Source organism: Phocoena phocoena, chromosome 3, assembly GCF_963924675.1.
Source record: "Phocoena phocoena chromosome 3, mPhoPho1.1, whole genome shotgun sequence".
In the NCBI taxonomy this organism is placed as follows: Eukaryota; Metazoa; Chordata; class Mammalia; order Artiodactyla; family Phocoenidae; genus Phocoena; species Phocoena phocoena.
In genome coordinates, this window is record NC_089221.1 from 26,832,140 (window position 1) to 26,859,937 (window position 27,798).

General features: G+C 46.1%; 1 protein-coding gene across 3 annotated transcripts in view; it reads right to left on the reverse strand.

The window, feature by feature from the left end:
* Positions 1–9,821, reverse strand: part of MTMR12 (myotubularin related protein 12) — a 62,949-nt gene extending 53,128 nt beyond the window's left edge. For all 3 annotated transcript variants that reach the window (XM_065874677.1, XM_065874676.1, XM_065874675.1), the window contains exon 1: positions 9,741–9,821. In XM_065874677.1, coding sequence (XP_065730749.1) covers positions 9,741–9,821 — 81 coding nt within the window. The remainder of the gene's footprint in view (positions 1–9,740) is intronic.
* Between the last annotated feature and the right edge of the window lie 17,977 nt (positions 9,822–27,798).

A 27,798-nucleotide genomic window follows, 5' to 3' on the forward strand; every position in this document is an offset into this window, starting at 1 on the left:
GGGACACGGGTTCGTGCCCTGGTCCGGCAAGATCCCACATGCCGCGGAGCGGCTGGGCCCGTGAGCCATGGCTGCTGAGCCTGCGCGTCCAGAGCCCGTGCTCCGCAACGGGAGAGGCCACAACAGTGAGAGGCCCGCGTACCGCAAAAAAACAAAAAACAAAAAACAAAAAAACACTTGCCTAATCCAACTCTATAAATCAGGAAATGAGACCCAAAGAGGTTGAAGGGGCTCCCTCAAGGACACACAGAAAAGAAACAGCCAGAGCCCAGGGCTCCCAAATCCAAGCTACTTATCTTTCAACAAACCAGAAGCAGTCAGAACCTGGGGTTAGCCTGGAAAGTGCGTTAATATTTGGACCAGTGGTAGGGGCAGGGGGCATGGAGGACTCTTAATAGGAAAATGACACGTGAAGGCTGCATCCAAAAGGAGCCTGGCTGTGATGGGAGGAGTGTCTCGGGGAGGGGGATGCAGAAGGGAGCAGTGGCAGGTGGAGAGACCAGGTAAGCAGCTGTGGTCGGTGGTCCCGGGCATGAGAGGAGATGCTAGCAGGAAGAGTGGCAATGGAAATGAAGACAGACCACCACAGAGGCCCCTCTCAAAGGGCACCCTGGGGACTGCGACTGGTTTGGACCACACGTGACTGGGGAAGGAGGGGGCCACTGGCAGCAGCTAGGAAGGTGGGAAGTGGAGCTGAACTGGAGTTTCAGGCCCAGGACCTAGCATGCTGCCCAAACCCCAGGTCCTCCTGGAAGCCCTTGAGACAAGGGAAGATACTGTTACAGGAGGACGGAGAGGGAATCCATGAAACAAGTCACTGGAAAAGAAATCGGTACCGGAGGGGAAATGGAAAGGGCGCCCACTGTGGGTATGGCAGGGTCCAATAAGAGGGACAGCACCCCTGGCTCCAGACACAAGCCTCTGAGAGTGCAAGCGAAGAACAACGCTCGAACGGAACGTAGGTCAAGTCTTGCCATTATCGGGACCTGCTCTGCTGGCCCAAGAAACAAACACATGAATGAAGACACACAGCTGCAGCTCCTGGGGTGAAGAGTAACAGCAACTACAGCAGTTAACATCTCATAAGTGTTTAGTACACGCCGAGTTGTGCTGACTTAGCAACTCTCCTCGGATTGTCTCACTTAAGACTAACGTCACTTGTATGGGTTACTTTCATTCCCATCTCACAGGTCAGGAAACTGAGGCTCAGAGAAGTTACATACCCAGCTTAAATCCATACAGCAAGGGGCAAAGCTCTAATTCCAAAGCCATGCTCCTAACCCGCATATCACACTGAAAGTGAAGAGGGCAGCGCTGGAATGTGCACAAGCGCTGGAGGAAAGGTGTCAGGGAGCAGTCATGGGGCTGTCAGAGTCTTATCACTGAAGCTAACTGATGGGACCAACAGCAGCTGCAGAAACACATGGCGCTGCCTTCTGTGCGTCCCCTCCTGGTCCCCCTCCAGAGCTGCTATGTAAATACCAGGTCAGCCGAGTAGCTGGCAGGGAGCTAAAAGCCTTGGGGCAGTAGCTTTTCCATCATCTTGGAGCAAGAGGAACTGGGGCAAATGAGAAGCTGCCTACAGGCTCGCCGAGAGCCAGACGGACGCGTAAAGCAGCATCTACAGAAAGCAGGGAACAACAGGCGTGTCCCAGTGGTGCCCCTGGATTCTACTCTTCAGGACCTGCCTCACCTGCACCTCCGCGCGCACCTTATACAAGGGGAGAGGACAGATGGTCTGACCACCTGGTCCCCACGCACCTGTAAGCCTTTCAAGTTGTGCCTCCTGCCTGCCCACTGCATCCTCCCCCACCTCCCCAGAGCGGAGCCCACGTCAACGCTGCCCTTTCCGAGTCCCACGCAACCTTCCAATGAGGCCAGATGCTGCGGAGAGGCAGCAGTGGGCCCTCCTCCGTGCCCGAGAGCGTCGTGTGCTCCCCGCTCATCAACAGGCAGCACCTACCTCTGCACGTCGCGGCCATCTGTCGACCTGCCATCTCTCCAGCAGAATGTCAGCCTCCGGAGTGCACAGCCTGCCGATTTTCTTTTTCACGCCTAATTCTAACACAGTGCTTAGCAAATGGCAGTGACACACTCAGTAATTCTTCTGATGCAAGTTCTTGTTAATAATAATAAAAGCACCTAGCAGTTGTTGAGTATCTGCCACGTATCACGTGCCAAGCTGGGTGTGCCTGGTATTTCTTCTCATGCTCAAAATAAGCCTGCAGGGAAGATGGGCATCCAGCATCACAGGTGAGGAAAGGGAGGCTCGGAGAGGTGAAGTCACACTGGGAAGTGCGTCTCAAGAAATTAAAGCAAAACACGAATTCAATTTTATATATGGAGAAAAGGTAGGAACACAGTGAGATTTTTCGTCTAAAAAACTGGGATCATTCCCTTCAAATGTATTCTCAGAAATCTTAAAAAACTCTCTCAGCAAAAACAAAAGGAAAAAAACCCCAGCAGCTCAGGACTACTGCCTAAAACAGGGGTTGGCAATCTGTCACAAGGGAAAGGTAGACTTCAAAATATTTCACCACTGTGGCCAGCGCTTTCATACACAGGCCCTGCTTTTCTCGTGGCTGAAGCCATTCTCTCCCCCCAAAGCAAACAAGTGACGGTTTAGATGCCACCTCTGAAAGGCTGCCCACCAGCCAGGTCTACAAGGAATGACGAAGGGGCACAGGAGGGAAAAGCGTTTACATATATAATCAAAACAGCACAGTCTGGCAACTGCCTTTGATGTAGGTAAAGAGAATTATTACTCCCAGAGGTAATCTGATTTTATTTACTCGTATCTTAAGTCGTTGACCAGATGTGATGGACAAAATCTGGCCTATGATAGAGAGGCTCAGAAATGAGGGAAGCGAAAAAATAAGTCCACAGAAAGAATCTAGCAAAACGTCAAAGGCCAAATGTTAACAATGAAAAAAGTCAACTGCTAAATGTTCTCATTAGGTTTGGAATTTAAAACATAATCAAATCATTCTCAAACGTATAAAAGAACAAAGAGAAGAAGAAAAGAAACTTTCGGAGATGGTGAAAAATACTCTAAGGAAGAGTTACCACAGTGAACTTTCCCGGCATGATACCATGGCAACAACCGCAACAACTAAATATTCCACTGTCATTAATACCTTAGCTGGGAAAGATCCTGTATTCTAAGATTGACGATTAAGTACTTTCTGAAACCATCCAGGTGGCTCCTGAGTAACAGTAACAATGAAAGCCCACATCTCCTGAAGGCTACCCAGGCGCCAGGCACTCCGCTGAGGGCTTTGTGTGAACAGTCACAGTTCAGACTCATAAATGTTCACATATACCTATCAGATAAGATGGGTATTATTATTCCCACTGTTTGGGTAGAAATATGACCAAGGCTTAAAGGACTGGCCTCACACACAGCTAGCAAGGGAGAGCAAAGACAAGTGCTTGCTCTCCTTGGAGGGTGACACCCAAGGTACGCAGAGGGGATTAAGGAAAGGGGGAAGCCCTGCGGCCCTTCCGGTTCTCGGGCAGCTTCGGTCCCTCCTGGAGTCCCTCTCCCATTTCCACCTCCTCTCTTCTGCCTTCCAAAGCAGCAGAATATTAGAGGTTAGCAGAATTATTCCAGTTCAATCCTACCTCCTCATCTACCTCAAGAAGTTTACTGTAAATGATTCATCAAACTGCAAACCCACTGTTCTCCAAATAAAGCACATAAGAAGTCACAAGCTTAACTTGATGGGAAACTGAGGGAGGCTTCCTGCTGGAAAAACGACTCGAAGTTTCTGCTCCGCCGAAGCGAATCAGCGGTGCCACCTTCAAACACAACAACCGCAGGGCAGGCTATAAATTTTTACACATATTATGAGTGCAACCATATAAGACACAGACAAAGCCTAGACAACTAAAGAATGGAAATAACTGCTTTGGTTAGGGTAGCATAATTACGGGTAGTTTTATTTTTCTAACTTCCAAAGTCTGCAACATTGTCTTTATCATAAAAATAAGGTATACATCTTTTATAGTGATAAAAAAATTTTCTGACCCCCTAAAATTGAGTTCTCTCTAAAGCACGCTGTGACATAGAATGGCTTCACATGGAAGCAGTCAAAGGATATCAAACATTCTGTTGAGGATGTTCAGAGAAGGATCTAGAACTTTAAATTTCTAAGCATGCGTTCCCCACAGCCTAAGATTTTGACAGCAGTGCTGGTTTTAGCTTCAGAGACGGAAGCAGGGCGCAGAGAGAGGCTGGCTAAGACGGGGGCTGTCTGTGTGGCAGCTGCTTGATGGGCTGCAGGAAGTGTTGCTTGACAATAGCCTCATGACATCTTTGGTGCTCTATCTGCAGAAGCTGTGTGGTGTTGGATGGGACCCAGGGAGATGCCGCAGGAAGCACATGCAGGAGAGAAAAAGCGGAAGATTTGGACAGATCGTCAGGCTCAAGCCACAGCTAAGAAAGTGGTCATTTTAGGAAGAACTTTGAATGTCCTTTAATGGCCTGTTAAATCACTATGGATGACCTCTAAGCTGAAGGAGAAAATTCTGCCATTAAAAAATTAGTTTGGAACGGAGAAAAAGTTATACAGTCTTAAAGTAATGGGTCTAGATTTTGCTTTAAAAGGTATTTTTTACGGCTAGGACTGAGGAAGGAGGTCTGTTTTAGGCTAAGCCAATCTCCTCTCGTCATCGATCCATCAAAGTCATCAAAATTAGCGGTCCAATACGAGAGGGTTCCACCAAAAAATAATCTCAATCATTTCATCTGTTTTGGATCCCCAACATCTTAGAGTAGTGCCTGGTACTAGTAGGTGCTGAATAAGTATCTGTTGAACAAATTAACCGTATCGCCAACGAGCCCCATATCTGCTCACAATCCCCTGGTGGAGAACCTAAAAAAGCCAAGAAAGAAACCGCTGCTAGACAACACGAATGAGAAAGCACTCTAGCGTGCAAACACCAGGCATGCCTATAAGCATGTTTCACTAATGATATTCCCTGCATTCACAAATAGAGGGATAAGAGAATGGCCCTGGAGTCAGAAGGCCCCAGTTCAAATTCTGGCGGCAACCTTCACCAGCTGTGACCCTGAGTAAGGCGCTTAACTTCTCTGGGTCTCACTTTCCACATCTACACACAAAAAAGAGGGGTAATGGTAGTATCTGCCACATAAGACAGATGAAGGTGAAATGAGATAAGCAGTTTCTGGGACACAGAAGTGCCTAATGGATACCAGTGAATTCTTGGTTTGTTTATTTTGATATATACCTACAGTCCTATCTCTGGGAAGAATTTAGGATCATGGGTTCACTTCTCCCCACCAAAAGAAATGGCCTTAAATGAGGAAGAGGCAATCGAATGCATTCTTTTCCCTGAGGGATCAGTAAGAAGGAAAAAAAAATCGGCTCTTAAATCTGGGTTTTTTGGACCCTTCTCAATCTTCATGTCTCTTCTTGCCTTTTCTCCCCACATCTGTATAAAACCTTTCCTGATCTGCTGTGGGTCTGGCTTAGCCACAGGCACTGCTGGCCTCCAGAGACAGCTCTTAACTCTGTTCTACAATAACACTGTACCCCGGGCAGGGCAATTAACCCCGCTGGGCCTCATTCACATCAACATAACAGAGGAAGAGTTCAGGGGTGGAGTGGATCATCTTTAAATTCTCTTCCAAGTCTGAAAATCCACAACTAAGTAATTAATAACTATTATTAGTGCATTCAAGTCAAGCACTGACCTAAACTCAACTAGAAAGTACATCTTAACCATATTTGGAATACCACACAAACATGGGCAGAAGTACAGCAAACTCTAAAAGCTGAATTTTTCCTGGTCTTAGTTTCAGAGAACAACACACAAGTACCCTGAGGCTTTTATTTGGCTCCCTTATCACAATGGAACCGGCTCTTATTAAATCAGAACTTTCTCTTAGGATCACCTAAGGGTCCTTTATTTACAAGCTGCCAGGTACAGACACTAAGCATTTCTAACCACTATGAATTACCAAACCCGTGCTTACAATTTCCAGGTAACTGAGCAGAAAACTGACAGTCTTAAAGAATCAGAATTGTCATTCGGCAGCAGAGAAGGTGACTAACTAGAAAACCATTTAAAAACCACACTACTGGGGTTTCCCTGGTGGCGCAGTGGTTAGGAGTCCACCTGCCACTGCAGGGGACATGGGTTCGAGCCCCAGTCCGGGAAGATCCCACATGCCACAGAGCAACTGGGCCCGTGCACCACAACTACCAAGCCTGCGCTCTAGGGCCTGCGAGCCACAACTACTGAGTCCACAAGCCACAACTGCTGAGGCCCGCACGCCTAGAGCCTATGCTCCGCAACAAACGAGGCCACCGCAATGAGAAGCCTGTACACCGCAACGAAGAGCAGCCCCCGTTCGCTGCAACTAGAGAAAGCCTGTGCACAGCAACAAAGACCCAACACAGCCAAAATAAACAAACAAATAAATACATTTATTAAAAAAAAAAACCACAATACTTTCTTGGGCTCTTTGCGCTACCTAACATCTCCCCATCACACTGTCTGTCTCTGTTGAGGAAAAGGGGTCTAATTTAAAATGAAGTTATAGGTTAACAATGGGCATAGAAAGACATTTACAATATACATTTCAGGTGAAATGGGCAGATTACAAAATAATGTGATCAGCAGTATTAGTCCCGTTTTGGTAAAAAACATATGCATACATCTACACACGTATCTGACAGGATACATTCCAAGTCGTTAATAAGCTTATAATTTTTCTGTAAAAAATTTGTTTGCTTATCTATATTGTCCTTTCTACAATGACCACTTCAACTTCTGAAATAATAATTCAAACAGGTGTTTTATTTAATAAGAAAAGTGGATCTGGCACCCAAACTATAACCAAACACCTCCCTGAAGCAGAGCTCAGCATCCAGGGTTCCCCTGCACAGAGGCACCTTTTGTCTGCGGCTAAGCTGGGGTGGAGGTGTTGAGATGTTTTTAAGTACCAGCCATCGGGTACCACCAAGATAGGCCCAGCTCTCTCCTCCCGTTCACTTCAGCTTCCAGAACCATCAGCTTCCCATTTACGCCATTTACTGATCTGCAACCCTCTGGGCGAAGTTCACAAAACATGACCAAAGATCCTAAATTACAGCTCAGGATTTTAACTTTCACATTCACTGATTTAGGAGAATCAATGACAGAAGAGCCAAGTTACTGTGGCAGAGATCCAGTTTTAACAGGTGAAGTTAACTCCCCCCCCCCTCATTTTAGGCTGTCCAATGCCAATCCTTTCTGATCACAAAACGAAAAAAATAAGCCATCATGTTTATAAGCATCATCTTCAAATATTTTACCCAGTTAAGCCTTCTGTTTTTAATAGAAAGGGCTGGCTCTTGATAGCCTCTTTGGCATACAGAACGCAGCTGTTGATAAATCTTCTAAGATCTGATCAGCCTAGAACAAGTTCATCACCAGGCACAGGTATCATAAGGCACTTTGCACCGTGAAGGCGTGAAGGGTGTTCTGGAAGCTTAGCGATCTACCGGCAAAAAGGTGCGTGAGAAATTGCGACTTCCCAGCTAACAAAAACAAAGAGCATACAGAGAAGACAGTGATAGGCAAACACACGTGACAAGCAGTAAAGATGAGGGCAGTGTGAGGGAAAGGAACAGAAACAGCAGAATGACAGTCTTCAGAAAAGTGTTCTGAAGGATTCCTCCTGAGTCAAGAGGTTACCAGACCCAGTGCTCTCAGAGGCACATAGGCTATACCTGGAAGCTGCTCACATGCATTTCCCATAACGTAATAGCTAGCAAAAGCTATACTGTACTTAACAGCGAATTGTCTCTTTACTCCCGCATTCCCTTATCTTCTAAAAACCATCCATGATTTAGGTCAGAGCCTTATCCTCTGTTACAAAATATTTTCTGAGACAGATTTCAACAAAGAAGCATAGTGTCTACACAGCACTATTTTCTTGCAAGAAAACAAAACTGCCAACTATACGGATCTGAAAAATGTGACCACTTCAGGCTTATTTTGGGGCTGAACCACTCCCCTTCCCTAATTATCCCTCAAAGGAAACATATCAGGAGCTGTGGGCAAAGAGGGTAAACATGTCTAATTACAACATGTGCTCTTGGTGGATAAAAAATTTGAACATTATGGAACTCTGGCCACATTTCAGAAGACCTTCCACTTGTAGTTTAGTCTCCCTAAAGAGGAAAGGTTAAAAGCTCAGTTGTGTTTCAACCAGGTCTCCATCAAAAAAGACACAAAGAGAAACTGACCACATTTCTTACCCTCCATACTACAGGAGAGCCTGCTGAATATGCAAGATGACCCTGACTCCTTATCAAGCACTTACAGAGGAAGTGGTTTTTATTTAAAAATTAGGACTAAAAATAAGACCCATTTCAAGAGTACTCTCCACTGGAAAAAAAGACACACATTTGAATTTAAAGATATATTTGCAAAGGCTTCAGGCCACAGGTGGTCTTAGAGAAGCGGTCCTTGATCAAGCGCTCTCATCCACAGCCCACCTGCCTTTGCTCTACAGAGGTGTGAAGACAGCCGAAGAGTTTGCTAATGCTTCTGCACATTGCTGTTTAAAGTGCTGAGAGAGGAGCAGGAAAAAACCTTCAGAAATCCGAAATGAAAATGCATCTAATTAGGCATTCGGATTGGGAGCTATAGCTCAAGATGCTCTCAGCAAGGCCTACAGGTTGTAACCTCTCTCACCTCCTCTCCTAGGACTCTCCCCCTCCTCCCCTGGATTCTGCAGGGCTGGTTTCCATGATGGCCCTCCAACACTCCAGACTCTTCCCTCAGATCCCAAGCATCCTTCAAATCTTTGCTCAAATGCCACTGTGCAAGGAGGAGAAGGAGGTCTTTTCTTTTCCCATGATACTTTCAACTTCTAATATACCATATAATTTACTTATACCTATTTTATTCATTGTTTACCCCTCTCTCCCTCAGGTAAGCTCCGGGAAAACGGGGATCTTTGTTTTGTTCATTGATGTATACCCCCAAGCAGTTTTAGAACAGTGCCTGGCACTGAGTAGGAGCTCAAAAAATATTTTCTGAATGAATGAATGAACTTGACAGTAAAACTCCAGGAGGAAAGCAGGAGGGGAGTCGAAAGGGTGATGGTGAGGGGGTGAAATAAAAGGGGGAAAAAGCGACAGAGGGGAATTTACAAGGAAGAGGTAGAGGCTGACTGAGGCCGGGACCGACCCACACTTTCTCCCTGCAGTGCTGACGGGAAGCGAGAGGCAGTGCACGGTATCCCGCCAGCGGCATCAAATAGCACTCTTAGAAGCAAGCAGCTGAGATAAGCAAGCTCCACAGACTCACTGAGAAATTCCAAGGGCAGGGCAGACCCGCCCGGACTGCAGGCTCTGGGCAGGTCCCCAAGGGGGTCCAGACGTCCCTGCTCTTCCCCTCTCTCGGTGCCCCAAACCCAGCTCCCCTCCACTGTAGCCAGGAGCGTGCCGGGCCGCAGTACCTTCCCGGCTCGGGCCCCTTCACCTGGTCGCCAGCAAGCCGGGCCCTGCACTCGAGCACCTGCCTGCCCGCGTCGGGGATCCTCAGCCGGGCCCGCCGGGAAGCCCAGCGCGCCCCTGGGGGGCCTCACTCCGCTCGGCTTCCCTCCGGCACCCGGGCAGGAAGCGCCCGCGGCTCTTCCTGCGACGGGTAAGGGGCTGCAGGCGCCCCTCGCCCCTGCCGCTCCAGTAAGACGCCCCGCCCGCGCGGCGCCCCCTCACCTCGGGGCGCACGTACGACACGAAGGAGGGCTTGGGCGCCTTGGTGCCGCCGCCACCGCCGACTACCCCTTTCCCCAGCATACCGCCGCCCTGGCAAGCAGCGACGCGCGGGAGCAGAGGCGGCCGCTCGCAGCGGCCACCAGCACTGGCGGCCGGGGCTCCGCCCATCCCCAGGGCAGCGGCGGCCGCTGCACCGCCCGCATCCGGCTCCGCCGCTGACACCGCTCGCCCCGCCCAGGCACGCGGGCCCCACCCACTCCGCGCGCAGGCCCAAGCAGTCGAGAACCCGCGGCCGGAGGCCACGCCTCCTCCGCTGGCGCCAGGCCGGTCTGCCTGGCGGATACTAGCCTTCCGAGATAGGCTCCATTCCACCGTTTGCGGCAAAGCCCGCCCCCATGCGTTCTCTGATTGGCCAGAATCCTCTGCCGGCCGAGCCCCACGTCAAGTCCCTTCTTGAATGAACCTGGACAGATGTTTCTTCTGACCAATCCAGAGAGCGTTCTCTCCGGACTCCCCGGCGATTGGATAGCAAAAATGTCGCCGCCGCCAAGTGATCCTGCGGTCACTAAGTTGTGGGCATTGGTTCACTGCCGTCGTTCTCTTCTTTTTCCTTGACGTTTTGGAATAAAACTTCCGAAAGTGTAGTGTATCGAATCTCACCGATTGAATGAGTGAGTTTCAAACCCCCATCAATGATGTTCGGGCTTACTATTTTAAGTGCAGACAAAAATGAGACAAACCAAGTGCTAGGCACTTAGGAATGGGTTTGAATGTTTGATCATAAAAGGCCTTGTCGACCTCATTTTCTGAAACTTTTTTGTTTTTAATCTTTCCGTTTCTAACAGAATATCAAAAGGCCTTAAGAGATTTCTTTTATTCACCCTCCGAAGTTATCGATAAAACCCTCATTTTTAGTGAAGATTGCAAAGAAAATTCATTTAAATTCGACGTTTGGTACCAAGCATTATGTTAGACACAGATGAATAATACAGTTTCAGCTCTCAAGAAACTCAGTCTAGTGGAAAAAACTAATAATAAACATTTGCAGTTAACTTTCTCCGTGTCAGACCCTGGTAAGCATTAGTCTCGTCAATGGCTAATGCCCTTTACCCTCTTCATCTCCATGACCGCCCCCTCCCCCCCTCCCGCGCACCAAAGCCAGGCCAAATAAACATAAAATCTGAGTGAAAACGAATGTGCTTACTTTTTTTTCATCTCTCAAGCTTTTATATATTTATTTTAATAGATCTTTATTGGAGTATAATTGCTTCACGATACTGTGTTAGTTTCTGTTGCACAACAAAGCGAATCAGCCATGCATACACATGTCCCCATATCCCCGAATGGGCTTACTTTTGAAAACACAGGTCAGGACAAGTCCTGTGGTCTCATTTCAACCTGATTGCCATCCTTCAGCCTATCCAGTACAGCATGGCTGGAGCTACCAGAGTTGCACTATCCCAGTCCTCAAGAAGAGCAGAAGCAAGTAATTTGCCGCGGTCTCACAACAGGTCACTGACAGAGCTGGGATTCCAGCCCAGGTGTGTCTGATTCCTAAGCCCAAGATCCGAACATTATTATAATTACACAAATTAGGAAGGAGCACAATAAAAGAGTGGTCAATTCTATTTAGGAAGGCTAAGTCAGGCTTCATAAAGAAAGACGCTCCTTAGGGAGGTGTCCGGAATGAAGTTATTTGTGGGGACTAATAGTAGCACTTTATATTTCACAGCAGTTTTTACTTTTCAAAGTGAAATGGCAGGGCAGATTTTTACAGTCTGAACAAATCTTTACATTCTGACTTTTCAATTTTCCATGATCTTGCACTGACCATAGTCAGTATGTTGGCGTGGGTGCCTGTGGCCAGGGCTTGCTTCCTGGACATGCAACAAGTGCAGTCACACAGGCCTGCACCTAGAAGGGCTTCGGGCTTAATGCTCTGCGGTCGCGGCCTTCAAATTCTGAATCATTTTATCTTCAAATTTGTGTTTTTTAAGTGAGATGTGATGGGACGATGGAACAAGCCCAGGGGTCTTGAAGCCTCAGCTCCTGCACAGTCCTCTTGGGTGCCCACCCTGCCCTGGCACCCTGGCCCTCCCCAGCCAAACCTAAGTCTCCTGCTTACCTCTGTCGGGGTGGCAACCTGGCCTCATCATCAGAGGGGGAGTAGTGAGCGGGAGGTCTTGGGTTCTGCCATCGCCATCCACCCCTCCCCCCCCCACGGGTGCCTGGACACTGACAAGGACATGATCAGGGTCAGGCACGGCCCCCCAACCCCTTCCCATGTCTCTGGGTGGGGTAAGCAGGCATCCCTGCCCTCGGTTGGCAGCTCCATAAATATGCCCTTTATTATTTGTGTTCTTGGGCAAGTTACTTCATCCCTCTGTGCCTGTGATTCTGTCTGGGATGGTAATAACAACAATAATAACTATGTCAATGTGGCTGAGGACTGTTATGAAGATTAAACGAGGTAATCCAGGCAATGCCTGGTAGGCAGCAAGAACTAAACAGGTGCTGGCTGACAGTACAATCCCACTAAGCAGGACATAATTTACCCCCTTTCCAGGACTGTAGAAGGAGAAGAAAAGTGACTTCTGATGATGCTCTGTGGCACCTTGTTAAACAAAGGGGTTTTGTGTCCTTGTTTGTTTTTGTTTTTAACCTCTGGCCATAGACATAATGGCTTTTATTTTTAATCCACCACATCAAATTTTCCTGAAATCATCCTTTGGTGTAATAATTACTTTATCCTGCTCTTCAGCATCCAATGGGTTTGCAATGTGACAACTCTGGAAACTTGATGCAGCCACTGCGTCCATCCAGTTTCAGAAATCATAGCCAGCAAGTGAGGAACGGTGTTAGAGATGGAGGGTGGGGCTTCCCTGGTGGCGCAGTGGTTGAGAGTCCGCCTGCCGATGCAGGGGACACGGGTTCCTGCCCCGGTCCGGGAAGATCCCACATGCCGCGGAGCGGCTGGGCCCGTGAGCCATGGCCGCTGAGCCTGCGATTCCGGAGCCTGTGCTCCGCAACGGGAGAGGCCCCGACAGTGAGAGGCCCGCGTACCGCAAAAAAAAAAAAAAAAAAAAAAGAAGATGGAGGGTGGCTGCTGCTTCCGGGGGCGTTTTCTGCTCACTGATGAAAACCCGCACTTTCTTTAAGGAGCAGGAAGGGAGTGAGGACAGAGAATAAGCTAACGTCCATTTCCATCTCGTTCTTAAGGTTCTCCAGCTATCAGCATATTTTGCACTCGATCTTTAGGGTGTGGATCAAATCTCCTTGGGAGAGTCCCACCCAACTGACTGAAAAATCCCTGTCATGCTGAGGTCAAATAATTCTCCATCTATTAATAACCGCAGATGGTGGCCCCTAGACCTTCAAATATTTTAATTTACACATATTAGTTTAAGGTCACTCCTTTCTCCTAATGCTGCCCTGAGCTCTCTTGGAGAATTATAAATAGGAACAAATCTTAGCTCACAAAGAAATGAGTGCCAGACCAAAGACAGTGCCGTTGCTTCCCACAAACTGAAGCCAAGTGTGTACTCCCACAAGGGGGGAACATTTTTCCTCCGGCAGGTAGTTAAGCCTGGATATTTGCATTTCCTTCTCCTGGGAGTCACTTGAAGCAGCCTACTTGTGTGTGTTATTCATCTTTATCTGATAGGTACCAGGAGCGTAGTAGGGATTCAATAAATATTTGCACCTGAGTGAAAGGGTATTCGCTGAAAAGCAGCCTGGCCAGCAATTGATTAGTAAGAAGGGGAAGCAAGAATTCAAACTCTAGCATCCGGGTTAGAGCCTGCACTTTTAAAATCGCTTGGATACAAACGAAGATCTGATTTATTATTTTTTTTAATTTATTTGTTTGTTTGTTTGGCTGCATCGGGTCTTAGTTGCGGCACGTGGGATCTTCGTTGAGGCACGCGGGATCTTTCGTTGTGGCACACGGGCTTCTCTCTAGTTGTGGCGCACAGGCTCCAGAGCACGTTGGCTCTGTAGTTTGCGGCACGCAGTCTCTCTAGTTGAGGCACGCGGGCTCAGTAGTTGTGGCACGTGGGCTTAGTTGCCCCATGGCATATGGTATCTTAATGCCCTGACCAGGGATCGAACCCGTGTCCCCTGCATTGGAAGGCCAATTCTTTACCACTGGACCACCAGGGAAGTCCCAGACTTGATTTTTTTAAAAATAAAAATGAATGAATGAATGAGTGAACAAATAAATAAAAGTCAAGGAGGACTAAAATGCACGTGTTATTTAATGGCCGCATGCCAAATTCCAATTTTAGCAAATGGCGAAGACATGCCTTCTTCTTTCACTGAAAATAGAAAATTCCTTAGCCTCTTGCTGCATCCATGTGTCTTCCAACCCTCCCCTGAAGATGGTGAGGAATAGATCTGGTTTAAGAAGCATTTTGCATCATTCTCTACCTTGTGGTACAATAAAATGAGGACCTGCTGGGGAGACCCAGTGATTGTGAACAAGGGCTTCCTGATGATTTTTTTTCTTTCACAAACACAGAGCCTAAACTGGCCACATGGTAGGGGGCCTGATGAGCCTACTCTATGAACTGTATTCTGTCTTTTTCAAAATGAGACAGGCTGGGACCTGGGACCCTTTACTGCAGTGCTTGCACCTGGACAAGCATCTCCTCGTGGATCTGAATACAAAGAAACATTAAGGGACTAAAAACAACTACACGCATGGGCAGTTGGGGCAAATTTTGAACAACACAACAACAACAACAACAAAAAAATTTGGAACAACATACAAAAAGGCCAAAACCCAACTGCCACTTCTGAGGTGGCAGAGCAAAAGCAGGGCTCTGCGCATGCACTCTACACACACCACCACCAATGGGGTGGGCAGACCACCCACGCTACCCCTCTGGCTACCCACCCACCCATCGCTACCCTCACCCTGTCTACGGGCCAGCTCGCCCCGCACTCAGGGAGCAAGCAAGGGGACGTGCTACTTGTTCTCGCTCTCTCGTCTGGCCTCCTATCAACTTCTATTGCTTAAAGAGTCCAAGAACCTGGGTTGGTAACAAATACACAAGTTAACAGTCTGATTCGTTTATTTATTTATTATTTTTTTTAACATTTTTTTTGGAGTTATAATTCCTTTACAATGGTGTGTTAGTTTCTGCTTTATAACAAAGTGAATCAGCTATACGTATACATATATCCCCATATCCCCTCCCTGTTGCGTCTCCCTCCCTCCCTCCCTATCCCACCTCTCTAGGTGGACACAAAGCACCGAGCTGATCTCCCTGTGCTATGCGGCTACTTCCCACTAGCTATCTATTTTACATTTGGTAGTGTATATATGTCCATGCCACTCTCTCACTTTGTCCCAGCTTACCCTTCCCCCTCCCTGTGTCCTCAAGTTCATGCTCTAGTAGGTCTGCGTCTTTATTCCTGTCCTGCCCCGAGGTTCTTCAGAACCTTTTTTTTTTTTTTAGATTCCGTATATATGTGTTAGCATACAGTATTTGTCTCTCTCTTTCTGACTTACTTCACTTTGCATGACAGACTCTAGGTCCATCCACCTCACTACAAATAATTCAGTTTCATTTCGCTTTATGGCTGAGTAATATTCCATTGTATATATGTGCCACATCTTCTTTATGCATTCATCTGTTGATGCACACTTAGGTTGCTTCCATGTCCTGGCTATTGTAAATAGAGCTGCAATGAACACTGTGGTACATGACTCTTTTTGAATTATGGTTTTCTCAGGATATATGCCCAGTAGTGGGATTACTGGGTCGTATGGTAGTGCTATTTTTAGTTTTTTAAGGAACCTCCATACTGTTCTCCATAGTGGCTGTATCAATTTACATTCCCACGAACAGTGCAAGAGGGTTCCCTTTTCTCCACACCCTCTCCGGCATTTATTGTTTGTAGATTTTTTTGATGATGGCCATTCTGACCGGTGTGAGGTGATATCTCATTGTAGTTTTGATTGGCATTTCTCTAATGATTAGTGATGTTGAGCATCCTTTCATGTGTTTGTTGGCAATCTGTATATCTTCTTTGGAGAAATGTCTATTTAGGTCTTCCGCCCATTTTTGGGTTGTTTGTTTTTTTGATATTGAGCTGCATGAGCTGCTTATATATTTTGGAGATTAATCCTTTGTCAGTTGCTTCATTTACAAATATTTTCTCCCATTCTGAGGGTTGTCTTTTCATCTTGTTTTTGGTTTCCTTTGCTGTGCAAAAGCTTTTAAGTTTCATTAGGTCCCATTTGTTTACTTATGCTTTTATTTCCATTTCTCTAGGAGGTGGGTCAAAAAGGATCTTGCTGGGGCTTCCCTGGTGGCGCAGTGGTTGGGAGTCCGCCTGCTGATGCAGGGGACGCAGGTTCGGGGAGATCCCACATGCTGTGGAGCGGCTGGGCCCGTGAGCTGTGGCCACTGGGCCTGCGCGTCCGGAGCCTGTGCTCCACAACGGGAGAAGCCACAGCAGTGAGAGGCCTGCGTACCGCAAGAAAAAAAAAAAAAGAGGATCTTGCTGTGATTTATGTCATAGAGTGTTCTGCCTATGTTTTCCTCTAAGAGTTTTATAGTGTCTGGCCTTACATTTAGGTCTTTAATCCTCATTTATTCATTAAATAAAGGTTTACTTATGGTCTGTCGTGACTTGTCTCCCAGCCTCTCCCAATAAGACTGGAAGTTCTTGAAATCAGGGATGGACTCCTCTATAACTCCTGGGCAAGAAGGAGGGCAATTGTGCAATAGCCATCAAAAATTGTGTTAGGAATTTCACTTCTAAAAATGTACCGTGAAGAGTCACACATGTGAAATGCCATCTATCCAAGCTTACTCACTGCAGCAATTTTCGTAACAGCAGAAGATTGGGGAAAATCCTAAATGTTCATCAGTAGAGTTAGGTTGAATAAATTATGGTACAGCCATAGAATGGGACACTATGCATCTGTAAGAAAGAATGAGAAAGTTCTCTAGGTAGAAGCTGTAAAGTTGAGTGGTTAAAAGCAAATATTCTGATGAAAAAGAATGTATATATATATATATGCATAACTGAATCACTTTGCTGTACAGTAGAAATTAACACAACACTGTAAATCTACTCTACTCCAATAAAATTAATTTTTTTTAAAAAAGCAAATATTGTGGAGTCAGACTGCCTGGGTTTAAGTCCTGCCTCCCCCAGTTACTAGATGCATGACCTATAGGCATTTATCTTCTTGGACCTCAATTTTCTTGCCTATAAAAATGAGGATGGGCTTCCCTGGTGGCGCAGTGGTTAAGAATCCGCCTGCCAATGCAGGGGACATGGGTTTGAGCCCTGGTCCGGGAAGATCCCACGTCACGAAGCAACTAAGCCTGTGCACCACGACTACTGAGTCTGCGCTCTAGAGCCCACGTGCCACAACTACTGAAGCCAGCACACCCAGAGCCTGTGCTCCGCAACAAGAGAAGCCACTGTGATGAGAAGCCCACGCACTGCGAGGAAGATTAGCCCCCGCTGGCTGCAACTAGAGAAAGCTCACGGGCAGAAACAAAGACCCAATACAGCCAAAAATAAATTTAAAAAAAAATGAGGGTGATGAAGATTATAGTGGTACCTGTAGACGATGTATCATAGGCATGTTGTGATGATTAAATAAGTTAATAAATATAAAGTGCTTAGAAAGTTGGTACATAAGGTATGAATGCACATTCAGTGATCAAAGCAAGGTGCCCAAAAGTATACCGAGTAGGCTACCGTTTGTGTAAAAAAGAATGGAAATAAAGACTACATATACCCAGCTCTTTATGTTTCCATAGAACATCTTTGAATAGATACAAAAGGAACTATGGCATTAGTGGTTTTGGAAGGGGAAAGTGGGCATTTGGAGGAAAGACTGAAAGAAGAGTTTTTACTGTACACTCCTTTTATCTTTGGATTTTGAACCATGAGAATTATTACCTAGTGCAACAATAAATAAATTAACACATATATATGTGTGTGCGCATATATATATATATATATATATATATATATGCACACACACACAGAGAACTATCTCATGTAATTTTTTTAAAGTGAAAGTCCATAACATAAAATTAGCCATTTTAAAGTGAGCAATTAAAACACATTGAATTTTAATTTAAAAATAAGAGTTTTTAATAAGACCATGCCATTTTCTGTCTCTGTTGGCTTGACTGGTCTCCAAATCCAGCAAGGTCTACTTCCAGTGCCACCACATTTTGACATCTTCCTTGGAGACTGCTGGCACCAGTCTTGACGTCTTCTGAATTTCTAAGCACCTGGAATCTGTATGCTGCTTTGACTTGAATATGTCCTGGAGTCAGTGCAATGGGTCCGCGTCTTTGTCTTCTTCCCTAGAGCTGTGCCAGGAGCTTGTTGCAGTCAGAGGTGGTCCCCATGCTTCTCCATATTCCCTGCAGTGCTATCCTCGGTGCTTTGACGAGATTATTGGATGGATGGATGGATGGATGGATGGATGGATGGATGAATGGATGGATGGATGGAAGAGGCTTCAGGACCTGGCTGAACGCTGGCAGCCTCTGGGCAAGGAAACTGTGCCCTCTACAGGACTATTTTAAAAGTGGTGATGAGGCAGGTGTCCTCAGCGCAGGGTGGGGAGTTAACGTCAGCTGGGGAGCTGGGGCACGGGCTGAAGGGAAATGACAGAGGAAGAGGCAGAGCCCCCGAACTCGCTGTCCTCCTCCACCGGTGGACTCATTTTCCGAATCCACGACCGCATGAAACATGCAGTAGAAACTCGGCTTAGGTCAGCGGCTGGGCCACCCCCAGGGGCTGTAGAAAGACTCCCAGAGCTGGAAAAATTTCATTTTGAAGAGTCATGGGGTTCGGGGGTGGGGAGGAGTTGTCACAAAACCCAGAGAGGGCTTCACTGGTGGCGCAGTGGTTGAGAGTCCGCCTGCTGATGCAGGGGACACGGGTTCCTGCCCCGGTCCGGGAGGATCCCACATGCCGCGGGGCGGCTGGGCCCGTGAGCCATGGCCACTGAGCCTGCGCGTCTGGAGCCTGTGCCCCGCAACGGGAGAGGCCACAACAGTGAGAGGCCCGCGTACCGCAAAACAAAACAAAACAAAACAAAAAAGACCCCAGAGAAATGAAACCACCTGCCCGAGGTCACACTGCTGGTCAGTGCCGCCCTGGGACTGACTTCTGTCACGCAGGCTGATTTCTGAACATGAGTTCTAAACTACAGCGCTCTGACGCAGACGACTTAATCTGGTTATTACTGACCTTTATCTTTGCCACTTCAAGTCCGTCTCAGAGCTCCGTTCCATGTTTCTCCCCTGCTCTCTGGCCTGGGTTGAAGCTCCGGGTGCACAAAGCCCCAGGCAGGCCTGGGGTGGGGCAGGGCAGGCTGCCCATCTCCTGACCTGGTCCCATTGCGTGGCCTGTGTGTCCCTGAGCACGGAAGGTGCCTGGTTCAGAGGGTGTCAGCTTGGGGCTGCAGTCACTCCATCCTGCCCCTGCGCAGGTGGCTGGCACGGCGATTCCTCAGAGATGAAGCTAAGTTCTCATCCCCGGGATGGTCTGTGCCCTATCCTCGAATGGGGGTGCCCGTTTCCTCTGCTGGGCAGCCTCCCAGCAGCACCTTGGCTCTCTCTCCTAATTACTTTTTAGGTATCACTTGGGAGCCATGGAAAACTGTGGTCATTTCCAACCCCCTTGGGAGACTAGAAGAGCCAAGCGGCTTCTGCAATCTCTCCAGCACCTGGAGAGGCCATGCCACCATTTCAACTACCCCATTCCCTGGGGTCAGGGGAAGGGAGAGCATCGGCAGGGCTTCCACACGCCAGAAGTCCCATGCAGGGTGGCTGGACCCAGGCCCAGTCTTCTCTCAGCCCCTGAATGATAGGGTAACTGGGGCAGGGGGTGGGCTGGGGGTAAGTGCAGGGACACTTTGCGTGCTCACTCTGCCCTTTCACTCCCAAGCTAGTCTCTTCCCAGCTCAGAGCTCTGGTCTGTGTGTGTGTGTGTGTGTGTGTGTGTGTGTGTGTGTGTGTCTGGAGTGGGAGGGGGGAAGCAGCAAGCAGAAAAACCTGTTATTTTGGTTGGCTTTTCGTTTCAAATTTCTCTTGACTCATTCCAGGATAGTAGAAATCAAGATCTGGCATCTGATTCAGGGATGATCTCCAGGAGAGAACAATGAAAAAAGCCTGTCGGTGTCTCAAAGGCTGGATATCACAAAATCAAAAGTGTGTTATTCCTTCTTGAATTTTAACTGAGATCAAAGTATCAAGTTTAGATCTTAGAATTTCTGCTACTTCAGAGCTGGTTGGGGAGAAACGAGGGACCTGGCATCCAGGCTGTTTATTCTCTAATTTGAAGGGAGATGGCACTGAGAGAATCTTCTCTTCCTTCCAGGTTTTGTTTGGGGCTGAATCTGGTTTGAAAATCTGGTTGAACAGTGGGAAGACACCTCTATTCCACAGTGGAGGGCCACTCGCATTTGGACCCTCATGATCTCAGAGGGAAGGAGGAAGCTGTTGTTGTCCTAAGGGCCGGGAGAACCTTCTCAAATAAGAACAGGCAAGAATGCTTCCTCAATGGGTTATTTGAGCTTTGTTCACGGTGCAGCCAGGCCTCTTTTGAGCTTGGCTAACCTCTCCACGCTCACTGAAAACCTGAAAGGCATATTGTTCAGGTGTCGTAAAAGGACACAGAGGGTGTGAAAGGCCCACTGTTTTCTGTTGGAAATAGTCATCTGTCCCAAGGTTAAAATGTAATCAAAATTGTTTTAAAAAAATCCTTTTTGTCCAAAGGCAACAAGAAAATAGCGTAAGGAATGGAAATGGCTGAGCTTCAAAGAAACATCTCAATATTTTTTAGAGTAAATTTTCTGCTTGAGTACTGTTGATAATCGGCCATTTCCCCATTTCCCTCCAGAACACTGGAGTCTATTCACCATTCATTCACCTGGTCTCTGGAAGAGAATCTGAGGGCAGCCAAGTAAAGCACCAAGCGAGGCAATCTCAGACTTTGCAAATATCTGACGGAGGTTTAAGAAGCCTGAAAAGAAGTTTTACAGCTCAGCTGAACGGGGGACCCAGAAAGAGAGGGGGAGAAAAAAGCGACTCATTCTCTCACCTCATGTGAAACAACATCAAGTAAAGACAACATACGAAGAGAAACTTAATTTGGAACCACTTACGTGCTCAGAAAAATAGTCAATTCATTTTTAGAAAGAAGCTCTCTGCTCTGCTCTGCCTTTTTCCTGGTTTGCTCACATTACCAGGGTGACACCTTCTGCATCCCAAAGGAAGGGCTCTGTCCCTCTCGGTCATAGAAGGAGCCCCTCATAAGCCTATGAAGGTGACCTCAAAGGAAGCGGGACATGCACTACATGGAGAGGTGAGAGCAAGCGCTTTGCTCCGCTGGTGACAGGGCAGGTCCTGATATGGGGAGTGACGGGAGAGGAGGCTTGAGGGACAGGCCGAAGGTATAGTTTATGGGCCCAATGCCATGCTAAGGGCTTCAGCATTTATCCTTAGGCGTGTGGAGCTAGTGGGGGGGCGGCGGTTTACACCATTTTTTTTTCTTTTTAAAGAATTATTATGTAGTAATTATTTAAGAATTATTAAGTAATCATTTCCTATTACATAGTAAAAGTTATAGAAATATAGAGAGTAGCAAATCTCCTAATCAAATAGAAATAAACCCCCCAAACTGAACAGACCATAATCATGCTTCACAGGGATAACCACTGGAAACATTTTGAGGAAGAACGGCCTATATATACATGCTTTTCTATTAAAACAGAAAGGGATCATTCTTCACACATGGTTTTATAGTCTGATTTTTTTCATTAAACATTATAAAGTAACTTTCTTTATGTGTTAGGCTCCTACATAGTTATTTTCAGCTTTTTTCCTGACCTAACATTCTTTTTTTTTTTTTTCCGACACACGGGCCTCTCACTGTTGTGGCCTCTCCCGTTGCGGGGCACAGGCTCCAGACGCGCAGGCTCAGTGGCCATGGCTCACGGGCCCAGCCGCTCCGTGGCATGTGGGATCTTCCCGGACCGGGGCACGGACGCGTGTCCCCTGCATCGGCAGGCAGACTTCCACTGCGCCACCAGGGAAGCCCCCTGACCTAACATTCTTGAGGGAACTAACATCGTCTCATGAGTATCATGAGTAGCAGGGGTTGAATGAGTGGTTTTTAAAATAAATTTATTTATTTATTTTTATTTTTGGCTGCGTTGGGTCTTCGTTGCTGCGCGCAGGCTTTCTTTAGTTGCAGTGAGCGGGGACTATTCTTCGTTGCAGTGCGCGGGCTTCTCATTGCGGTGGCTTCTCTTGTTGCAGAGCACGGGTTCTAGGCGCGTGGGCTTCAGTAGTTGTGGCACGTGGGCTTCAGTACTTGTGGCTTGCGGGCTCTAGAGCGCAGGCTCAGTAGTTGTGGCGCACGGGCTTAATTGCTCCGTGGCATGTGGGATCTTCCCGGACCATGGTTCAAACCTGTGTCCCCTGCATTGGCAGGTGGATTCCTAACCACTGCGCCACCAGGAAGCCCTGAATGAGTGGTTTTTAAGGAGGGGGCACTCCTCTTTAGAATCACTGGTCTAGGGACTTCCCTGGTGGTGCAGTGGTTAAGAATCCACCTGCCAATGCAGGGGACACGGGTTTGATCTGATCCCTGGTCTGGGAAGATCCCATGTGCCGCAGAGCAACTGAACCCGTGCGTCACAACTACTGAAGCCCGTGCACTTAGAGCCTGTGCTCTGCAGCGAGAGAGGCCACTGCAGTGAGAGGCCCATGCACCGTAGCAAAGAGGAGGCCCCGCTCGAGGCAACTGGAGAAAGCCGGCGTGCAGCTACGAAGAACCAACCCAGCCAAAAATAAATAAATAATTAAAAAAAAAAAATCACTGGTCTATAACATCACTTAGATGATTGAGCTGTATTTCATTAAAATACTTATTGGACATTTTGTTTCTAATCTTACCCACTTGCCAATAATGCTTCTGTAAATATATTTGAATTTATAGTTTTCTATACTTATCTGGTTAGGTTTAATTTTTTTTTCATGAAAGAAGTGGAAAATTCTATTCGGGCCAAATTTGAGGATTATAAACCACGAACAGCATCTCAGAAAACTCCGAGAACTGTTCCCTAGATTTAATACTTTAAGATAACTTCTTTTGTTTGTTTGTTTTGTTTTAAGAAGATGTTGGGGGTAGGAGTTTATTAATTTATTTATTTTTGCTGTGTTGGTTCTTCATTTCTATGTGAGGGCTATCTCTAATTGTGGCAAGCGGGGGCCACTCTTCATCGCGGTGTGCAGGCCTCTATCGCGGCCTCTCTTGTGGCGGAGCACAGGCTCCAGACGCACAGGCTCAGTAGTTGTGGCTCACGGGCCTAGTTGCTCCGTGGCATGTGGGATCCTCCCAGACCAGGGCTCGAACCCGTGTCCCCTGCATTAGCAGGCAGATTCTCAACCACTGTGCCACCAGGAAAGCCCCAAGATAACTTCTTTGCAGTTCAGTTACTGGGTCAAAATCTCTCTGTGTATATTTGCATTTAAAAAAAAGATAATTCAGATGTTGACTGAGCTGGTGCCCTTGCCTTTGCCTTTGAGATCTTGGTATTACTTGATATTTTCAATCTTTATAACCTTTGTCAATCTGGTTGACAAAAGCTTATTACTTTTTAAAAATTTCTATTTATTTGATTACTAGTAAGTTTGAAATTTTGTTTTCATATGACTATTGGCTATTTATATTTCTTTTGAGAATATATATTTCTTAAGAATTGTCCAGCCATGTACATTGCCCACTTACCCTTTTAAAGAAAGATTATATCTTATAATTTATTACCAAGGTATTCCATATTCATTGTCAAATCATCTGAATCAGTGGAAAAAGTCACTCAAGATCTCATAATCCAGAGATAACCAATGTTAATAGTTAAAAAACTGTTTTTATTTTATATTGGAGAATAGCAGATTTACAATATTGTATTAGTTTCAGGTGTACAGCAAAGTGATTCAGTTATACATATACCCAATGTAATAGTTTTGAGTTAGGACTTTTTCTGTGTGTGTGTGTGTGTGTATGTGAGTGTCTGCATATGTGGATGCATGTATCACAAATGTGGACTTTTTTTTTTTTTGCGGTTCGCGGGCCTCTCACTGTTGTGGCCTCTCCCGTTGCGGAGCACAGGCTCCGGATGCGCAGGCTCAGCGGCCATGGCTCACGGGCCCAGCCGCTCCGCGGCATGTGGGATCTTCCCAGACCAGGGCACGAACCCATGTCCCCTGCATCGGCAGGCGGACTCTCAACCACTGCGCTACCAGGGAAGCCCCAAATGTGGACTTCTTTTAAAAAAATCAATTTATTTATTTTTAGCTACATGTGTCTTCCTTGCTGGGTGCGGGCTTTCTCTAGTTGTGGCAAGCAGGGGCTACTCTTTGTTGCGGTGCGTGGGCTTCTCATTGCAGTGGCTTCTCTTGTTGCGGAGCATGGTCTCTAGGCACACGGGCTTCAGTAGTTGTGGCACGTGGGCTTCAGTAGTTGTGGCTCGTGGGCTCTAGAGCGCAGGCTCAGTAGTTGTGGCGCACGGGCTTAGTTGCTCCACGACATGTGGGGTCTTCCTGGATCAGGGCTCGAAAACGTGTCCCGGGCATTGGTAAGGGGCTTCTTAATCACTGTGCCACCAGGGAAGCCCACAAATGTGGACTTTTATACAGATATTGGTTTTACATATATGATTTATGAAAATCTCAGTATGTCAATAAACACACAGCTATATCATTATTTGTAATGATCCACTACACAGATGTCTCATTTTTCTAATTCTTGACAATTCAGGTAGTAAATCTTTATGCCTGTGTCCAATTCTTTTCTTAGTGGAATCAGATTCAAATGATTTGAACAGGTATTTCCCTGGTGGCGCAGTGGCTGGGGATCCACCTGCCAATGCAGGGGACACAGGTTCGTGCCCTGGTCTGGGAAGATCCCACATGCTGCGGGGCAACTGGGCCTGTGTGCCACAACTACTGAGCCCACGTGCTGCAACTACTGAAGCCCATGTGCCTAGAGCCCGTGCTCCACAGCAGGAGAGGCCACTGCAATCAGAAGCCCACGCACTGCAATGAAGAGTAGCCCCACTCACGGCAACTAGAGAAAGCCTGCATGCAGCAACAAAGACCCAATGCAGCCAAAAATAAAAATATATTTATTTAAAAAATGATTTGAACATATTTATTAATATCAACTCTGATATATTATAATGGTTTCCCCAGTTATTTGTCTTTAAATTTTATAGTTTTATATTTTTAGTACTAAAATTCACATATTGATTTTCATATTGAACCAGCCTTGCATTCCCAAGATAGACTCCACTTGTTTGTGGTGATTATTCTTTATATATATTGCTAGATTTGATTTGATAAATCTTCTGTTAAGGATTCTTCAGCCTAATTTCATCAGGTATATTGGTCTGAGTTTCTTTGAACTGTTTCTACCTAGTTTTGGTATCAGGGTAATGTTGGCCTCATTAAGTAAGTCGGGGTTGAGCTCCAGAAAAAAAAATTACTGTAATTATTATCGTATTATTCATAAATAACTTTATGGGGTCACTTGCCCTAGCTCTTTCCTCTCCCCAATCTGCCCAGTGTGTTCAGTTCCCCAGGACTCCCTTTTTCAATCCTCTGGCCAGAAACCTGCAGCTTTAGTTATTGAATTCTACCAGACACTTCTATGGCTGTATTCACGTCCAAGGCTAAGCAGTGAGTTTACTGCTGGAGGGGGAAAGATGGCAAAATTGTCAGTTTGATATACTTCAGTTGTGGTCTTCTCCAATATGCCTGCTACTAACTATGGTTCGGGGTCCTCAAATTGCTGTTCTATGCATTTTATCCAGTTTTTATAGTTGAATTCCGAGGAAGAGACGGGGAGGAGGGTGTTTACTTCCTCTTATCAGTACCTGGAACTCATAAATTTGGTTTCAATTAATAATTTAGTTGTATCTCCCCTTCCACTTCACCATATACTAAGCCGTCTCCTTTTTTTATCTCTTTTGATGTGCACTATTTCATAAAAAGGAAAAAATTAAGAACACATATAATTAAGAATTTTGCCATCTGAAATCTTCTCCCTCCTTCTCTTAATCCAACCAAAGAACAGACAGGAAGACAGGCAGGCTGCTCCAATGTTCCTGTGAGATTTTTAGGAGATAGGTTTTAATCTCTGCTCTGAAATAAAGGATTCCTTTGAGGCTGTAGCTTGCTTCAATTTCAGGCCTCCTTCCTGACATTTCTCTTGAAACAGTCAATGAAGGAAGTGCATCAAGTGTTTCTTTACGACTGTCCTTTACATTAGGTGTGGGAGACATCACGTATCCTAGTATATAGGAGAGAAACGCATGATTATAGAATCAAAGAATTTTGGAACTGACAGTACTTTTAGAGATGGTCTGCCCCTCAGTTTAACATATGTGGTTGCACATGCAGATTGGAAGAGTCCATAGGTAAAAAGTCCACGATCTGAAATATAATAAAACCAAATGCCCACAGGGCCAGCCTGGTAGACAAAATAGGGAACAGTAGAGGCTTTGGTAAACTGTCCAGAACAGGCTTTGTCTTAAATTTATCCTCTAGAGGGAGTAGCCATTACTCTCATAATAGGAACATATGCTCTATGTCATCAGATCTTCCATTTTTTCAAGAGAAGTCAAATTGGGATTTTCATGTGAAATCTTTACTATTGGCTCAAAGTTTCTAACAGTCTTTGGGCCAAATGAGACACAGCTACATCCTGGGTATAGTATATTAGATGTCATTTTTGACTCCTGGCTCAGGTAAAAGTTGTCCTCCTTTTTTCCTATCCTTACTTAAGCACTGACCTTTGAAAGAGCTATAGCTTTGTAGGTTAGAATTACAAGAAGAAAAAAAGGCTAATGGGCAGGTCTTTGGAGTGGACCAAAATTGGGATACTTAAGATCTATTTGTACATTACGTCTTAAGCATTAAAATTCTGCAGAAAGTGGTTTGACTAAAGCAAAAATTAACACTTTGTAAATCAACTATACTTCAATTAAAAAAAAATTTTTTTTAAAGGGACAAATCTATAGAAGGTACATAGCATAAAGGTTAAAAGTTCAGGATTTGGGGCTTCCCTGGTGGCGCAGTGGTTGAGAGTCTGCCTGCCAATGCAGGGGGCACGGGTTCGTGCCCCGGTCCGGGAAGATCCCACATGCCGCGGAGCGGCTGGGCCTGTGAGCCATGGGCGCTGGGCCTGCGCGTCCGGAGCCTGTGCTCGGCAACGGGAGAGGCCACAACAGTGAGAGGCCCGTGTACCGCAAAAAAAAAAGTTCAGGATTTGAAGTCAACAGGACTCTCCAAGTACACAGCTTTCTGATGACCGGACACATTCAAGAAGAGATATTCAAATGATCTTTATTATAGCAACAGCAAAGTACTTAATCTCAAAACCCTGGTTTGCTCATGTGTAATGAATACCTATCACCTAGTGGTATCCCAAGGATGAAACCACATGTACCATTTTAGCACAGTGATATGGAGCTGCTTGAAGTTCTTCTGAGGAGCAATGACATGATCAAATTGGTGCTTTAGGAAAAATATTCTGGGGGCTGTAGGTTGAATAGTGTAGAGACTGGAGGCAGAAAGAAAAAAGGAAGACTGGAGTTTGGACTGAGAGGATTTGGAAATAAACGTAACAAAAGGAGTACCTGATGAAACTTGGAAGGTGGATGAGATTATCAATAGCATTGATATTGAATATTGAATATTATATGTACATATAAGATGCCAATGATAGAACCATGGAAAGTGCTACAGCTAACCCTTGAACAACGTAAGGGGTCGGCAACAACTTCTCTGTAAGTAACCCCGTTCATTTTACTGTTGCAGTTAATATTTTTAAAAATGCCATTTCTTCAATTGTTCGGTTTTTTCCTATAGCTATTCATATTAGAAGGTACTTATAATCCTTCCTCTCTCCCATATCATCCTTTGTCCCTCCTGCTCTGTGGTTCCAACTACATGCCATAATTTTGAACAAATTCACTATCTTGGTCACTCTTTTT